Genomic DNA, 13,212 nt, shown 5'->3' with positions numbered 1-13,212 from the left:
AGTTATTATGGAAAAGTAACAGCTGATTGCTAGAGGCGGGCTGACATGATGTGAAATTACCCTGCACCCAAATGCAACAGAAAAATCTTCAATCCGTCAGACATGAGATAAAATGCAGCTTCTTTTAGTGGCCTCGTCCAAAAATCTTATTAGTGTTGAATTTATGAGTCAAATCATACTTAACGCACACACACCAACGGTTTCTTTTGGAGTCCCTGTCTGACAAATAGAGCTGAGGAGACAGATGCTTACGCAGTGAACACACTGAGATGAACAAGCTGATACCTTCATTTTTCCTCGCGGCCTTCCCTGTCCACTTCACAGCTGTTACATGAGGCCACTGAAGCAGGATGGGTAGGATGTGATGTGAAAGGTGAAGTGTTTCATGGCATGAATGGGTTTTGACGCAGACACACACTGGAACACAGAGTAGACTGGTACATTACAAAAAGTGATGTGGCATACTTCTGCAATATGAACAACAAGAACATGAGCTCCGAAAGTCCAGACGCCTTTTTCTGGTGCTTTCACATCTCAGCTCCCAAATAGATGTAAATCAGGCCACTGACCTCATTAGAGTGAAAGAGTTTGTTTCAAGGATCCTCAAACAGAAAGTTTTACAGTTGATTTGGTGTTTTCGCTTTTATTGAAAACACAGGAGATTAACTGTATTTATTTTGTCCTAGATTTGCTTGAGGTGACTTATTTTTTTTAAAAAGTGTTTACCTGATGTGTTTCATCCCAGCCGTTCTCGTCCCTGATGCCCAGTTTGGCGTGATGGTAAAGCATTGTTTCGCAGCAGGAGGTGTCGCCCCCTGTCAGCACAGTGTGGTAAAGAGGCGTCAGCCCTCGCCGGTCCTTATAATCTGGGGACGCCCCCAGAGAGAGCAGAACCTGTATGATGGCACAAAAGAAAAAAAACCCTCATGCTGAAGCCTTTGTTAAACTCTGACAGTAATGATAAAGATAAATTACTAAGATAAATAGCAATGATTTAAAGGGGACATGTTTGAAAATAATCCACTAGACCCAAAGCTATTTCCACTTTGTTTGCGTCCAGAAGAACATAATTATATTAAAAATTAATTAACGTCAGTCTTTTAAATGCCAAAAACTAACTTTAGAAAAATAAAAAAAACCTCATTTACGAAATGTTACACACTTGGTCGATAACGGATAAGATAAGAAACACTAGAAAGTCTAGCGTACATATAAAAAAATGTTTGGAGACACTATCTGAATCTATAAAAGATTTGAAAGCCAGTTTGAATGATAGATTCTCATCAACCATGCACTGTCTCTAAGAAGCAAATGATTTGATACAGATTCCCATGTAAGAGGACATTTGTTGTTGTTGTCTTTTGTTTCTGTGTTTTCCTTCGTTCCTTTTTTGCACCAACACAGAGAGACCACCGGTGCCTGTTTTCTTCGCAGTCACTTTCAGTGATTTTGGCATCAGAACAGGATAAGCACTGCTCCTGGCTGACAAGCGGACATGCCTTTTTAAAATCAGCAATTGCTTCACAGTCCGCCATTTTTATTTAGTCCCCAGAGTAGCTTCTGCCAGCTTTAACTTTAAAATGTCTCAGCCATAGGCGTTGCACACCAAATGTTCAGTTGTTGGCTGCAAGAGTGAACGCAAGAGTCCTTATGCGCTCCCTGTATCTGAGCTACTGAAGACTGAGAACTGGAGTGGAGTACTGTAATTCTTGATTTTCACTGTGCAACAACAACAAAAAAAGAAAATCCTTACCCCTAGCATGTTGTGTGGCTAATGTAGCTAATGTAATGATGGTGAACGCAAAGACAGAGAGGCCACCGGGAAAGGCAGGCAAGTTCTTGGGGACTGAGGGCAAACTAGAGAAATGTGCCAAGTTTGCAGTGACAGTACGAGAGGCCTGACTTCCTGAATGGTTGCGTGATTCTGTCTGAACCTAACGATATCAGTGAAAGCCTCTCATCATCTTTCTGGGAGTGAAAAAAGAAAGAAGAAAAAAGAAGAAGAGGAGAAATAAGCCAAGACAGATTCAGCACAGCAGTAATTGACTTGTTAGCATTCATATCAGGCTAGGAGAACATATACAGTAATGTTTACAGTTTACACAACACTTCATAAATGATCGACTTGGTTTTTGGCATTGACTCCAAAATAAACATGGTTTCCTCCATTTATGGATTAATGTTTTATTTATTTATAGGACTGTTGTTGCTGCTGCTGCTGTCAGATTATTTATGTCATGATACTGATAGAGTCTGGTTGGTTTGGTTTACCTAGATCACCAACAAACTGGAACCATGACTGTCCACAGCCTCAGCTATATCGAAATGTAGAAATGCAGACCAATTTGAAACCAAAGAACACAGACTTTAATAAAAGTTACTGCAAGACTAAAACTATATATTGAATACTTACTAAACTAGTTTTAGTAATCTGTCAAGATTTATGTCAAATTTATGAACAGAAATAGCACGAGGAAGCATTTGTGCAAGTGTGCATTGTCAAAATAAAGTGCTCTGCATGAATAATATTAGCTTTCAGAACTCAGAAATCTTATTATAAAAATTACCTTAATATTGTAATAAGAAAAGCAAAAACTAATATTAAAAACTTCTACATTCGTTTAAAATAATAAAAACTAAACTTCAAAGTCACTCTTAAAAATAACCAAAGATTAAACTGCGAACTATAAAAACATACAACTGTGTCTTAGCTCCTTCCTTTATTAGCATTTCATTAATGGTGCACATGTTTATGCTAATTATATACACATTTCCATTTATATTTAGTGTTTATGTGTTTTGGGCATTTACATGTTTGAATGTTTACATATACACCTTTCAAAACAATAATAATAATGTGTTGACTCCACCTCATTGGTTTTCCCACATCTACCTAAGTCTAGGACTTCCTGGCTTCTGATTGGTCTGTAGAGTCACATGGGGAATCCGAACAAGGAAGTTGTTGTGCTGAAGTGGGCCAATAGCATAACTGCTGCTAAGAAAGTTATCCGTCTCCGTGTATGGAGTTAAATCAGGGCCACGCTGTTTATCTTAATTGAGAGAGATTTATTATCGTATAGAAACCCTCATGTCACACAGTTTTAATGAAAACATTGTGCTTTGTGTAACTTAAAAGATCCTACAGGAGTTTTTTTCTTATTATTATTTTTGGCTCAATTTCTGTTCAAACACCTATTCCCAGTTGATGCTTCTTAAAGGGCTACACTTACACTTAAATCTGAGGTTACAATACGTAACTAAAGTCATTCTGCCTTGTTTTCTTCTTGAGAGGGCGTAGGCAGCTTATTTCTTTTCAAGACACGAAACTAGTCCATTTTTATCATGGAAGAATTGGCAATCTGCACTGTATTTTGAGCCAAAACTTGCTCCAACTAGTTAAATATATAGAATGTAGAACCTTTAAAACCTTCATCAAGTAAAACAATAGTACAGTAGGAAGGAAAAAATATATCTTGATGATAGTTTCCTAATTCAAGTTGAGGAATATTCATAGAATTCAAATCAGGATGGAAACTCATAGCTGGGGGTTCAGAGAGGTCACGTTACACCCCAGGCTGGGGAAAATGATGTATTCAATCAGAGTCTGATGTAAACCTTTGTGCAGTTTAGCAGAGTTTCTTTCCTTTGTGGAAAACATAGGCTCTAACAATGTTAACGCTTGCAATTATCTCCCCCAATGAGGTTCTCGTCTACAGCTACCTGTATTCTCAGCAATTTGAGAGCTGAAAATCTGGATAAACGCCTAAAATGTAAATGTGTCAAAACCAGGCAATCTGGATGTTAACGCCTCTCTTTCTCTCTGGCTGAATCAAATAATAGAGTTATTTGTTTGCATATTGTGTGTGGGTGGGTGTGGATCGCTGAGTGGGAGGGTCTTTTTGTTCGGGCTTTAGCTTGTTTAGATATACAGCAACGCAAATGAAGAGAATACAGTGTCACTTTCAGGGCAAATATCCATCTTGCAAGATATACACCCTGTTCTAGGTTGATGTTTTTTCTCTTTTTGTTACATAATACATGCAAAATCATCACTTTCCACAGGCAGATAGCAGTATGAAAGGACTCCAACATATGCAAATGTTTACCAGCAGGGCTGTATGGTGGTGGCCTCGAACAGCCTTGTGTAGCGGTGTGAGTCCATCTTTGGCACGGAAGTCAATATGAGCTCCTCCATCCACCAGGACCCGGATGGCCTCTCCTCCACCTGGCTCACACTGCACTGCCAGGGTCAGAGGAGTCTCTAAAGAACACACACAGAGACACACATATGCAGCTTTATTTAAATGGGACTGTTATAGAGCAGGGAGTTCACAGCTGATTTGCTGGAGAACAGTAGCTCTTTCCAAACTCCTGAGACAGAAACAAACATTTAAAAAAGAAACATTTAATGCATTTTAGTTTTTATGGTTATGATTTAACAATTGAATGACGTGTGAGGTGAAAAAGAGTTTGTGCATCACAGTAATGAAGCTGAGAAAGTGCAGCAAATGCCTACACATCTAACCTACAATTTACTGATAATCATGTAAAGTTCTTGCGTTTTCCATGTATTTTCAAACCAAATCTTCTGTCTGTGTAATCTTATTGTACCTTTAGATCTGGGCAGATCCTGTTTCCATGTAAGGAAAAACATGCAATAAAGAGGATTTAATGAAGTGACTGCACATACATAAATGTGCACAACTCACTTTGGAGATGACCATCAATCCTGCAATTACATGATGCTGCCCGTCCAAAAACTCTTCCTATGCAAAAGAGTTGAGCAACTAAACTTGGCACACAGGTACATCCCAGACCTCTTAATGTTTTTATCTATATCAGATATTATCATAACATAACATTACTTAGCATCCATGTTCCAACAGACAGAAATGACCTATTTTTAGCATTCTTGCAGGTATAACACCCTTAAAAAAGTGTTGGATAATTTAAATTTTACAACAGTAATCATGATGCAACCATTTATTTATTTTTAAAGAAGAAGGTTTTTCAAACGATGAATATACAATACATAGCTTTCCCATATTCCATATTTTTGTCTTTAAAGTTGTGAATATAGCAAATGGCACATGTTTCATGGAAATCTATTCAAGAGTCATTATAGACTAAAAGAACACACTAATGTGAAATTCATCTTGACAAAGTGTTTCTATCATTGTCCTCCACTTCTACAACTTTAATAAAGAAAATTAGTTAACTACCTTTGTACGACAACATGTAAATTTAAAATAAAAAAGCTGAATTTGGGCAGATATAAACAAGTAAAATCCCCTTATGTGTGACAACACTGTTTTATTATTTTGAACATGAAAGTTAGACAATCCTAAATCTCACCACCATCAACTTGCTTCCTGATTACGACATCCCGATCAGCCAACTTTAAGTCTTCTGCAAATATTTATATTCCTTTCTGTGATAGTGTGAGGGGAAATGAAAAAAGCCTCTGCATTAGTTCCATCTAACAGGTAACATTACTACTTTCCAGCTGAATGTTTTGCCAGTGCACTGATGTTTTGCCGTTATCCTGATGTCATATAAAGAAACAAAGAAGCTCAAAATATCATTTATTGCAGTCAAAAAAGTGCTGTGTCACTTTTTTGGCTAACTCGATCCTTTCCAGAAAGACAGTTCACCAGCACCTACAAGAATAAAACCATTCAAAGTGTTCCCAGTTGAAACAGGGTACACAGCACCGTCTGCAAGGGGATTTTTCTGGCAAAGAAGAAAATGACTGAAGGCTTTCATCACTGAACACTTTCTGTAGATCTCAGGTTCAAACAATTTGGAGAAATGTTTTGACTGCGCTTCCTCTGAAGTTATACTGTCAGGATGAGTCAGGGAATACCCATTTATGAGTTTCCTTGGCAGTGATCGACATGAGTGTGTGTCCTGGCCGGAGCCAGGCTAATTATGGCAGAATTATTTCATGTCCTAATGAAGGCATTCTCTGTGAGGCTTCTGGAAGCCCACGGAGAAAGTTTCAAGGAGACAAACGGGTCAAAAAAGTATTAACAAGGTTGGATATATCTCTGTCTGCAGGCTTTTTATCACCTCTCTGCCCTGTCTGCATAGGACTAATGCTGCATTCACTGTTCCTGGACTTCCTTTCAAAATACCTTCACATAACCATAAAGTCAAAAGGCAGGAGAAGCTATTTCAGGACACAGGGATATCACTTATATCAGACTTTGACTGATATTAAACAGCTTTTTTCAACACCCCCAAATCTAAATCCAGTTCATACAAAATTCAGTTAAACCAACAAATCTCATTCAATTCATTTCCTGAAACCACAGAGTCATATACTGTATATATGTTTGATTCCACAAACTTTAATGCAGAAGGACAGAAACTAGGATCCAGCAACAAGTCCTCCATCCGTTTTCTTCCTCCTGTCTAATTCAGGTCATGGATTGGCTGGAGCCTATCCCAGCTGCCATTGTGCAAGAGGCAGGAAACATTCTTGAACAGGTCAACAATCTGCAGCAGGTCTAACACAGAGAGACAGCCAATTTAGAATCACCAATTAACCTAACATACCCGGGGGGAACCCACATAAACACAGAGAGAGCACGCAAACTCCACATGGAAACGCTGTGGCCAGTCAATAGATTTGAACAAAGGATTAGTTTTCATGTGGTCTCACATCACTGGGGCTAAAACAAATGCTTTCCTGCTCTGCCCCACAATTACTTTTACCAGGTTTGTTTTGCCAAAATGCCAAGGAGTGGTTAAATCGCATGCATTAAATATACACATATATATCAGTACTAAAACTACACCTTTTCAGCTCAGTCATAGAAAAGACTATTGTGCCCCAGAACCTTGAATAGGAGGACCCTGAAACAACAGCACTATTAGCTAATTAGCTCCCACTACTGCTTAGAGCAGAATCACTGATCAGACTAAAAACACATAATCTGTACTTTCTTTAACCCTAGTGGCAAAGTAAGAGAAGAGTTTCTCCTCAAGACATGATAAATATTATTTTAAAGTGGCCCTGCGACAGACAGGCGATCTGTCCATAGAGCGTACCCTACCTCCCGCCCTTTGGTAGCTGGGATAGACTCCAGCCCCCCTGCAACCCTGATAATGATAAGCAGAAGAGAATGAATGAATGGAATTAATATTTTAAAGTGTTCTGGTGGATGTGGATCATCCAAACTTGCAGTTTGTACAAAAAATCTTTGTTTCTTTTCATTTAAAGGGTGATGAGAGTATCCAGGACACGAAACAGATGGAAAATGGTCACGCTTGCGCTTCTGTTCAGTGTATGATATGCTAGACCAGCAAAGATGGTAAAAAAAAAAACAACAACAACAACAAAGTGTAATTTTTATGGGGGGGAAATGTTTTTTAAAAGAACTGTATTTAGGGAGAAACGCCACAGACATTTTAAACAGTTTTAATTCCATCTGATTTCTAAACTGGCATTGGTATGGACGTGAGGGTCCTTATTTCTATCTTTCAGGATAAAACCCTGTGATTTACTGGCAACCTTTCACTCTTCATTTTTATATTCTAGTGACCACTGAAATGAAAAATATCTGCTCAAATAAGTGCCTAGAGTTGAGGTCCAGCCCATTTAGATAGCTGTTGCAGACTTTAACATGACTAAAAACCATGAATGCAGTACAGGAACAGCATGTTTGTGAGGGAGGCTCATCGAGGCTCTCTGTCTCCCCCCTGTGTTGTGCGCCGGGAGCGTGTTTCACACCCATCATGACAGGCTGTGTTTTGTGTTTTGACACTTGCTCCCTGAACGGCTGGAGCGACACAGAGCAGCACACCCAAACTGTAAATGAGCCGTCTGCTGTGCCCCCCTGAGCACTAACAGGATCTAGGAAAAGCCACCAAAATTGTGAACAGCACTGGCTCAGATCCCTCACAAAGTGTTAGGCCAACATACTGCAGAGCTGAGGGCAGAAAACAGAGGGGGAGGAATTGAAAACAGTTTAAAGAGTCCATACAGGAGAGCTTCAGGTTCCATAGCTGCTGACTATCTTTGTGCTTTCTTAGCTGCTTGCATATTTGGAGTTCCCGTTTTGGCTAACTGTAACAGAGAGATCATCACCAACTCTTTTATAAATGTGTTTGTTTTATCTTGTGAAACACCTTTTTAAATTGGGCTGCATGACAGCTGTTACATGTTATCTGTGTAACAAGAGAAAATTTGCACTGTGTAGATAAAATAACTAAGTGCTCGTGTGCAGTTGGGGGAGTGGAAGGAATCCTTACCACCAGTGTCAGAATCCTGGTAGTTGGGATCGAGGCCCTTGTCTAAGAACTTGGCCATCTTGTCCACAGCGCTGGTTTGAATGTAATCCATGAACTTCTTCAGGCTGGCCTACATGTAAAAGAAATAAAAACAAAAACTTCCCACGTGTAACTGATAAATATTCAGAAAAAATTGGATAGTTTGGTGAAAATAAAAACAGCAAAAGCAGGTTCAGGAAAAGCTATCCATATAGTAGATTTTACAATTGCAAAAGGGTTTTTGTCAATTTTATGTCATTGGTTTGTTTGTCTAAGTTAAGCTTTAATTATTTATTTCAATACAATAAATTAACATATATAAAACATTACTGAACAATCAAACGCATCCTGCATAAATCTGCACAGATGTACACATGCACCACTGCATGCTTAGTGACACTTACACAAACATGGAGATGCAAACTGTAACACATATCACATATTAGCGATCTGGAAGTTTCATACCTTAGTGTGCAGTTTGGCCAGCTGCTTCTCATCTAGATTTGTTTGTTTGTACACCCTGGTTTTATAACGAAACTAAACCAGTGACAGAAAAAGAGAAAGGAAACCAAGAGTTAATCCTAACACAGAGGGCCTTTGTCCTCAATTCTCTTAGCTTTTGGCCTAGATCCACAAAATAGAGCCTGGAGAAGATTTATCTGGTTTTCTATACAGGCTTTCTTCTCTGTTGCACCAAAGACAAGAAATGGGGAAGAAACAGCCTGACGTCACAGCAGTTTAAATACTCTCTAGCTTAAAAAGTTGGAAAACTAATAATAATAATAATAATAATTACAATTATACTTTTACTTTAGTTATAATTATAATCTACTTAACAGTGTCATGCACCCGCAGCTTTGCTGGGTGACAATCAATATAAGATTTCATAAATAGTCAGCAGCTTGGCATGAACTTTAGATTAATTAGCCTAGGTAATTAAACTTTTCTGACTTTTCCTGAACATATCATTAGATTTATTTTAAAATCCTGTTAATAGGAAACAATCAGAATCTGTTTTATTGCACAAAAGTGACATCTTGTGGGCAAAAAGCTAGTATTACACTCTGTGTTTCATGAAACTGTCAATAAGAGGATCGGTTATTACCTCCAAATATGGTACACCTTTCTCAAAGGACTGTGGGTACTCTTTTAGCAGCCTCTCTTCCTCCAGGAACTTGGCATCGTGGCCGTCCGTGGCAGGCTGGAACAGACCATAGTTCAGGACATCTCGCAGAGACTCGGTCAGGGAGCACAGCACCTGCTGCTTGGCCTTCCACACAGTGGCATCTGGATTAAACCGCAAACATTTCTGCAAGAGATACCAAAGTAAATATTGAAGCTAGCTCAGGTGAAATATTCTGAGAACAGTTGTGGTTTGAAAAAGAGATTTACAGGATGAGTATATACAGTGGATACAGATTCAACACGGCAACAATCAAATGCATGTAATACACAAGTTAACAAACCTGATTTTAAAACACATATAAATCTAAAAAGTAGAAAGGAAATGGAAACATATTCACTGATCTGACAAAAGTGTGTAAACTGTGATAAATCAGTCTGAGGGCTTTAATCTGATCATATGAGGTGAAGTGGCCTTTGAATCTGTGCCTTTAAAATGAACAGTAACTAATGGAAAAATTAGATGAACTAAAATCAGGGGAACTTTTCTACACCAGGAACAGCCCAACTTCTGCCTGAGTGTTTCACCTGCTAGTACTCGTTACTTTTCAAAAACACAACTGATTTGGATTAAATCTTTAAACAGCTGAAATATATTTGTTTTTTGTAACAAAGAACAACAAATAAATGTCAGCTAGCTACAGTACCACAGCTGTTTTTGACCTCCTGTATTAGGATATAATGTAACTCTTATTAGAACTAATAAGCTGTCGCTCAGCGATAAAGAAATCAGACTTGCGTCCAAGAATTACTGATTTGAACTACAGTGCTGACAAGCACTCTTCCCTCTGGGTGTAACTGTATCCCATGTCTGAATATACAAATATGTAACCAAGTGAAAACTAATATTGAAAACACAAACTTCGATTCTATACAGGAGTTAAGAGCAGGTTAAGCTTCTCGTGCTCATTTTTCATTAGTGTGATGGGCCTCCTGCCCTGCCTGGGCCTGCTGTGTGTTTTTCCCCTCCTTCGCTCTGCGTGTTGCTTTGCCCCATCTTCCTGTTAGTGAGTTAATCAGCACAACTAAAGGACATGACCAGTCTCCCTGGAGCATTTAGGAGCTGGATGCCTTAGTATTTTCTCCCTCTCCGTCCACTCAGCACTGTGTTTCTTGCTTGTTTGGCTTCAGCCTTGTTATTTTGGGTTATATATCTATGTAGCAATTTCAGACCATCATTTAAACACTGATCCAACTGCTGACATGGGTGGGGTTAGGTTAATTGGTAATTCAAAGTTGGCTGTAAGTGTGAATGTGAGTATGAAGGGTTGTCTGCCTCTCTGTGTTAGCCCTGGAACAGCCTGGCGACCTGTCCAGGTGACCCTGAGCTGGATGAGCAGAAGAAAATGGATGGATGGATATGAAATAACTTATTAAGTCTGAGGAATACTTTGTAGACCTGAATGATAAAAATGTGGTGAGACATGTATTAGGGGAAGGGTTTTCAACCTATTTGTATAAATCGTCGAGTGTCCTAAGAGCACAGCAGCGTCAGTAACTGTGAAATGGAACAATTGTGGACAAACAAGACTCCCCACAGATTCGATGCCAAACTGAGTGAGTGGGCAGGGCCTGAAGATCGCAACAAGTCTTCAGAAGATCACCACAGAGATTGAGATGTCAGCTGAGAAGAACAATCACCTCAGCAGCAGTTACGACAGCCTGCTTGCAGTTTAACAAACTTTGAGAAGGACTTTGAGAATATGAAGATAAAGATTTTCTGGACTGAACAGAACTCCCAGTACTGTGTCTGCTGAAAACTAGGTGCAGCTCATCATCTGGCTAAGATCATCTGTACGTTGAAGTGTGGCAGTGAGAGCAGGCAGCAGAAAACTGAAGCATGAATTCGCACAGACGATGGCAGTTCACAGATGGTTCCCATCTAATCTGACAAAGATTGACAGGATCTTTTAGGAGGAATGGGAGGAACTGCCCAAATCCAGGTGTGCACAGCCTTTATAGACTTATCCGAGCAGTGTCTTGGATAACCCAGCTGTTCTAAGAAGAAATAATGACTGCCAAAGAGACTACAAACTTCTGAATGTTCTCTAAATGAAGGATTTAAGTTTTCATTATCTTTTGTTTTATTTTTAAAATATATCTATTAAAAAACATACAAACAAAAAGGAGCTTCTACCCACCTCCATATTCTTTTTTTTTTTTTTTTACGATGATATATGGGAATATAACAGTAAATACTAAATATTAAACATTATTGTGCAGTACGTGAGATCGACAGCACACAGTGCGCTTTGAGGTAGGAGCCAAAAAGGGTGTAGTTTGTGTGTGTGAGCACCTCCATATTCCTATTACAGGGATTACTTGTGCATATGCTGACCTCTCTGTTGAAAAGTTGACCATGTTTAATGTGAGCGTTCTCCAGTCTTACATTAAATATATATGAAGGAAAATAAGGTGAAAGAGAAGTTTACAGGAGTTTGAAAAAAGTGAAAGGTCTAAATGTATTATAATAAACTGCATATATCTGAGTAGACTAGAAATCTGGTTCTTTTTTCTAATCTGTCTGGGTAAAAAGATTATAAACATACTTCTCTCCTGCTGCATAAACTACTTGCTGGCTTAAAGTGGGCCTTTGGTAAGCTAATAACAAACATGAACTAGCTGTGCAGTCATAACTTTTTCTTTTTGTAATTAAAAATTTTAAAAAGTAAATAAACTCCCAGTGCTGCACGCATTATGCGGTATTATGCAGATGGTTCAATTGTGTGTGGTTTTATAGAATAATGAGATTTTTGGTGACTATTGGTCCATGCGTGGTTAAGGTAATAAATCTGTGCTGTATTCATTTTCCTGTTATTTCTGGCTGTTTGATAAACACAATTATCGTTTATCAGTAAAAACTCTTCAAGAATCCTTTAGTGAATCAGAAATGATTGTTTGGATGCCTGAGAGGGGTCATGAGATCAAGCTCTGTGACAGTGTATGTTCTCTTTGGCTGCAGAACACTGAGGCCGGCGCCCCCCTGATCCAGAAGGGGGAGACAGCGGCTGAGTAAATCGGGTGATTCCCAGAGGTCTCATTCCGGGATATGAATGTCAGTTGGGTGCAGCTTTAAGTGTCTCCGATGGGGTTGTGAATGGCCAAATGCATAACGGCCTAGAAGCTCAGTCAGCAAAGTGGAGCCTAACTCACTACACAGATGGCTGACAAAAGGTTTTTTGGCATTGCTCCCCTCCCGCCTCTCTCTTATCGCCCAGAGTGCAGTTGGGCTGCTTTCTGACCTTGAGGCAGCAGCAGCAGGACGGTCGGCCCACGCAGAGCACAGCCAGCTGCAAGGATCCCTGCGTACTGCTGCATTAGGCCCTCTGCATGGGCTCAAGTCTCCAGCCAGCACTGCGTGTAACACGTTACACTCATTCATTAATTGTCACTCATCTTAATCTCTTCACACACGCACACACTGACACACATTTCTGTGACTGTTCGTGTCCTACAAAGGGAAGGATATAAAAACCCCACACGGGGGGGGGGGGTGCAGAGGAGTAACACAACATTTTCTCCCTCTATTTTATTCAGTGTCTCCATTCGCACACAGCCAACCCGGTCACCACGGCAACCACGGCTCCATTAGTGGAGCAAGCTGCTTGTTGCCATAGAGACATCCTTGTGTTCCCTAGGAGATGTGGTACTGGGAAGGTGTGCGTGCATTTGTGTGTGAGGATGTGCATCAGTGTGCGTGTTTGTGTGTGTGTGTGTGTGTGTGTGTGTGTGTGTGTGTGTGTGTGTGTGTGT

General features: G+C 39.6%; 1 protein-coding gene across 1 annotated transcript in view; it reads right to left on the bottom strand.

Moving 5' to 3' along the window:
- The window catches only part of shank1 (SH3 and multiple ankyrin repeat domains 1), a 100,910-nt gene that overhangs the window by 42,201 nt on the left and 45,497 nt on the right, over window positions 1–13,212 (bottom strand). Inside the window, exons 3-7 of the mRNA XM_086290012.1 lie at window positions 9,383–9,586; window positions 8,743–8,814; window positions 8,260–8,368; window positions 4,107–4,261; window positions 727–894 (exon numbers count right to left, since the gene is read on the bottom strand). Coding sequence (XP_086146138.1) covers window positions 727–894; window positions 4,107–4,261; window positions 8,260–8,368; window positions 8,743–8,814; window positions 9,383–9,586 — 708 coding nt within the window. The remainder of the gene's footprint in view (window positions 1–726; window positions 895–4,106; window positions 4,262–8,259; window positions 8,369–8,742; window positions 8,815–9,382; window positions 9,587–13,212) is intronic.

This window comes from Aulonocara sp. 'chitande type north' Nkhata Bay, linkage group LG4 (genome assembly GCF_057382095.1).
Source record: "Aulonocara sp. 'chitande type north' Nkhata Bay isolate Kocher_YH1m ecotype deep benthic linkage group LG4, A_spYH_male_GT1.1, whole genome shotgun sequence".
In the NCBI taxonomy this organism is placed as follows: domain Eukaryota; kingdom Metazoa; phylum Chordata; class Actinopteri; order Cichliformes; family Cichlidae; genus Aulonocara; species Aulonocara sp. 'chitande type north' Nkhata Bay.
This window is presented reverse-complemented; position numbering and strand designations above follow the sequence as displayed.